The 5160-nt window shown below is 33.5% G+C and overlaps 1 protein-coding gene across 1 annotated transcript; it reads left to right on the forward strand.

The window, feature by feature from the left end:
* Nucleotides 1-4642, forward strand: LOC132724271 (rhodopsin, GQ-coupled-like). The gene is made up of 5 exons (XM_060709105.1): nucleotides 1-107; nucleotides 404-457; nucleotides 691-992; nucleotides 1210-1346; nucleotides 1596-4642. Exons 2-5 carry the CDS (start codon nucleotides 434-436, stop codon nucleotides 2897-2899), a joined length of 1767 nt encoding a protein of 588 aa, XP_060565088.1. The 5' UTR covers nucleotides 1-107; nucleotides 404-433; the 3' UTR covers nucleotides 2900-4642.
* Nucleotides 4643-5160: the final 518 nt, after the last annotated feature.

Consider the following 5160-nt stretch of genomic DNA (forward strand, 5'->3'; position numbering starts at 1 on the left):
CAAAAAGATTATTTTACGCATCGTAATAAAAGATCTTTCTTCAGGCATGGGGCTCTATATTCAACACTGGTTTCCAAGTTGGACACTTAATGAGGAAAGGAATAATTGTAAGTTTTGTTTTATTACAATATAAGAATATGTTATTAGACCTTGTTTTTTTGTCTCATAAAATAGGTATTTGCATATGAAAATGCATCAATAAAATGCTTACAATTATTTTTTAGTTTATAATACATAAAACATTTTTAATCGCTTTTAGATATTAAGCAATTTGTATATAAGCTTAAAATGCAGATATTTATTTGTTTATGTAATTAACAAATTGATTAAATATCTAATTCTAAAATAAAAGAAAACAAGTAAAATTTGCAGGATGTTTAAAGCATGCTTTGTTACATTTCAGTGTCTCTTATTTCATTTTGAATAAAGAAGAATGAACGTGTCTTCTGAAACTACGGTAAGTTTTTCAAAAGTTCCTTGTACAAATTAATGCAATGATTGAAATAATTAGATTTAAATTATCATTTACAATGCATGTTGAAAATTTTAACTGTCATTCAGAAGATTCAGAAAGAATTAAGAAATTTGCGTTTAAACTAAACTATTCCAGAGAATGTTTATCGCATTCCTTTGTCGCATTTTATTTAACTTTTCTGGCAAAATAATAATTTTGATGCAAACCAATTACAGGTTTTTGATGTAACATCACCATTAGATGTCACGACCGAAGCGCCGGACACGACCTGGTCTGCAAATACTACGATGACTGGAAGTGTGGCTACGGCGGTCATGTCAACTGCAACGGATCTAACAACTAATATTGCGGAGACTACAACCCATTTATTTGATACGTATGGTATTTTCATACATCCGCACTGGAAAAATTTCCCTATAGTTTCAGACGAATGGCATTACCTGATTGGAATAATTATAACTTGTGTTGGAATAACAGGGATCATTGGAAACTCCCTCGTTATTTGGATGTTTTCAAGGTATGCTGCGTATCTTCATACTCTATTATTTGGAAATTATTTAAATTTATTCAAGTACCTATAAAGCTTATGTTGTACAGGTTTTTTTTATCTTGATATTTCGTGTGCATCAGAATATGTTTCCTGTAACAATTTTAATTTTTTTACATGATTTCGTATTTCCTTTTCTTTTTATTTTCGTCGGATTTTCTTATTGTTATTGGTTGTGTTATTTTAGGGAAAAGTCGTTGCGAACATCTTCGAATATGTTCATTGTAAACCTTGCCATCAGTGACCTAACGTTCTCAGTTGTAAATGGTTTTCCTCTATTCAGCATCTCATCTTTTAACAAAAGATGGATATTTGGGACAGCTGGTATGGCATAACACTTTTTATATATATAATAATTATTATATGCAGCACATTATTTCAATATTTCAATGGTGAACTATTATTTAATCGGTACATTTTCATTAAAGCAGCACCTAAGGAAATAACAATCTAAAATGATTTTTAAATAACACGTACAATTTTATTCATTCTTTATGGGTTTTGCTATATTCTTTTTGTTGTAAAGAAAGAAGCTTACCAGATGTGCACACATCTTTGATTATTTGATTTCAGCATGCGAATTCTATGGTTTGATTGGTGGAATCTTTGGGCTGATGTCAATAAACACCATGGTGGCTATAGCAATTGACCGTTACTACGCCATAGCTCGTCCTCTACACGTAGCTAAATTCATGACACGGAAACGAGCGTTTCTTATGATCGTTACTGTTTGGATATGGTCATTTGCTAGCGCAACTCCACCTATCTTTGGTTGGGGCCGGTATATTCCGGAAGGATTTGGTACATCTTGCACGTACGACTATCTCACACGCACAAACAATAACATAACCTTCATATTTTTCATGTACATTTTCGGATTTGCGGTGCCACTTGGTGTTATTATCCTCTGTTATGCAATGATCATACGGGCTGTCAAGGTACACGAGAATGAAATGAAGAAAACAGCTAAGAAATTAAATGCTGAAATGCGTTCAAATCAAGACAAGAAAAATATGGAGATTAGGGTAGCAAAAATAGCAATGTCGATTCTTGTATTGTATCTTTTGTCATGGCTGCCATATGCTACAGTCGCCTTGATTGGAATGTTTGGCGATGCATCATTCGTCACACCATTTTGGGCAGAAATACCGGTACTGTTTGCAAAAGCATCCGCGATGCATAATCCTCTAGTTTACGCACTCAGTCATCCTAAATTTAGAGCAGCTTTGCAAACGCATGCGCCCTGGCTGACTTGTTGCTGCAAACCTGAAGCAAAGCCCGCAATGTCTACAGGTACTTCTTTTAAGGACAGGAATGCCAGTAAAAGGAGTGTAACCAGTGTCACAGGTGCCAGCGTTAGTAGCGAGATGAGCAATGTCAGTGACTCCATGTACGCTGACATGGAATTTCGTCTTCGTAAACTCGAAGAAGAACAGGCAGCGAAGAGAGATCCAAAGACGGTTTCGAAAAAGAAGGCGAACAAAAATCAGGCTGTTGAACAAGCAGATGACATTCCAGCGGGAAAAATAATTCAGGATCTTGCACATGCATTAGTTGAGGCAACATCACGGGAAAAAACGAGTCATCCAGTACAACCTGTGTATCTCCCTAGTAGTATTTTAAAAGGCAAGTCGTCTGATTCCAAAGAACCGTCTGATGGCATTTTCGTTCTTGACAGTAATACAATACCTGAACTTGCAAAATACTTGACAACATTTTCAAACTTAAACAACGAAAACATTGAAGGTGTGGTTAATCAAGGTCTAGAGTTGTCACCCGAAGTTCCACCATATGAGTCTGTTGGAGCTAGGCCAAAAACTTCGAATGTTGAGGATAATGATGGTAGCGGCGTAGGCTATGATGAAGCACAACTTTGATATATCCCTAGATCTAAAACAAATATTTATTTCCTAAGTGCTCTTGACGCAATTTCATTTATGGGGTACATTGTTTACATGATTATATTGAGTATTTGGTCTAGATTATTTGAATAAACTGATATAATAATTCTGATCTAAGATTGAAATCAGGGATAGAGTAATGGCGATCGTTACGATCGCTTGAATACTTGAGAAGTATATGAAATAATAGGTATCAAGATTAAGAGATGTTGCTTTCTTGGCATCAATATTTGCAATGACGATTCATGGAAACAAGCATTCAAAATCAATCTGAACGCTGTATGCGCTATTTCCACGTTTAAAAGAAACCATATACACCACTAATGCCTATTCGGTATAAGTAGTGGAAAGTATTTTACAATGTAGAGTCTTTCATTTATAGCATTGAACGGGTGTGTGCAATACATAGAAAACGGTTTATTTCAACCACAAATTTCCCAGTTAAATATTGCTTTGTAGTCAACTTTATTGCATTCACATTTGACGAAATACTTCAACAGAATATCTTTTTAATGCAATAACGACATTTTTAGATAAAATAGCAAGTGACAAGCACAAACCAGAGACAGTCCAAGCTCTCTTGTGTAAGATTTTTTTTAGTTCAATGGAATCATGTTTAAATCATTTTGTGGATGTCAATATCTTTTTTATTATTTCAATGGAAACATGTTTAAATCATTTTGTGAATGTCAATATATTTTATGGCTGGTCTATTGAGAATATTGAGAATTCCAGAATGTGTGTGAACGTTTGACCATTCCTTTAAATTTATAATATCGTAACAATCGGAGCATTTCAACATGCCAATTTTTGAAAACGCTTTTGAAATGCGTGGTAATTTGTCTGGTTACTGCTTTGATAATAATATAGAGGTACGTAAATGTTAGACTGCTCATAGACATTGGTAATAAATACAGAAACGTCCCAATTTAACTATTCATGGTCAAAACGGCTTGGACACACAGGTAAGCAAAGCTCTAGTTAACATCGCCGATGTCGAATATGATTTTACGTTAACATTGATACAAATGCCGATAAAAGCGTGATTGATACAAATGCCAGTAAAGCGTGATTGATACAAATGCCGGTAAATCGTGATTGATACAAATGCCGGTAAAATCGTGATCGATAGAAATGCCAGTAAAGTGTGATTGATACAAATATCGGTAAAATTGTGATTGATAAAAATGCCGGTAAAACGTGATTGATACAAATGCCGTTAAAATCGTGATTGACAGAAATGCCAGTAAAGCGTGATTGATACAAATGCCGGTAAAACCGTGATTGATGCAAATGGCGGTAAAATTGTGATTGATACAAACGCAGGTAAAAGCGTGATTTATACAAATGTCGGTAAAATCGTGATTCATTCAAATGGCGGTTAAAGCGTGATTGACTCATACGATGTTTTGTTGTCATAACAATGAATTTCATATTGCAAATTCTTGTACATTATATGATTTATGTGAATAAATGCAAATTTTCGTATAAACAATTATATGAAAATAATTAGAAATAGATCTATATCTATGTCAAATAATTAAAATATATGTATATATCATTAATTGACTTGAAATATAAAGTTACAACAACATTGCTGTTCAGTTGACGAAACAGTACTTAACTTTATGTATTTCATAACATTTGTTTGTTCAGACGGGTCATTGTTGCATCATTATTGTTAATCAATTTCTTTATTTGTTGTCAATTTAAGGAAAAATAAATAGTACATATAACAGTGAACTGTTGAGTTATAGTTATGTCCCTTGGTTGCGTATGGGCACTTTTTCATATAATTAAACGAACACATTAAGTTTGCTTGAAAAAAACTTCATGTGTTGTTCTTGAAATATAAATAAAGTCGTAGAATACCTTTGCCCATGATGTAGCACATAAAAATGTTACCTACAGTGACCCTCGTTATTTAACGTGGTTAGTTGCTCAGGCAATTTGTATAGCACCTTACTTATTTTGCATTAGCATTTTATTGTTATTATCAGGATTGCTTTTTTTGCTCACGCGAATGTAATTTACATTTCTTATTAACTTAAACATTTTTGTTGTTTATAACATTCAACATTTTGTTGCTTTTACATATGGCGGAATAATTCTGTTTATGATTAACGTGTTACGTAACTGGCGATAGTTAAAGGCGTATGCTATACAATTAAATGTAATCATGAAGAATGAAAACTTTATTATAAAATTTATTAAACTCTGCATGATCTTACAATATG

Source organism: Ruditapes philippinarum, unplaced genomic scaffold, assembly GCF_026571515.1.
Source record: "Ruditapes philippinarum isolate M1 unplaced genomic scaffold, ASM2657151v2 ctg11846_1_1_1_1, whole genome shotgun sequence".
NCBI lineage: Eukaryota > Metazoa > Mollusca > Bivalvia > Venerida > Veneridae > Ruditapes > Ruditapes philippinarum.

Bases quoted from the DNA above. Each gene is read 5' to 3' on its own strand.
- LOC132724271 (XM_060709105.1), top strand. From the start codon at position 434: ATGAACGTGTCTTCTGAAACTACG. The intron at 458-690 runs GTAAGTTTTTCA...AACCAATTACAG, and splicing joins ACGTGTCTTCTGAAACTACG to GTTTTTGATGTAACATCACC. The intron at 1,347-1,595 runs GTATGGCATAAC...ATTTGATTTCAG, and splicing joins ATGGATATTTGGGACAGCTG to CATGCGAATTCTATGGTTTG.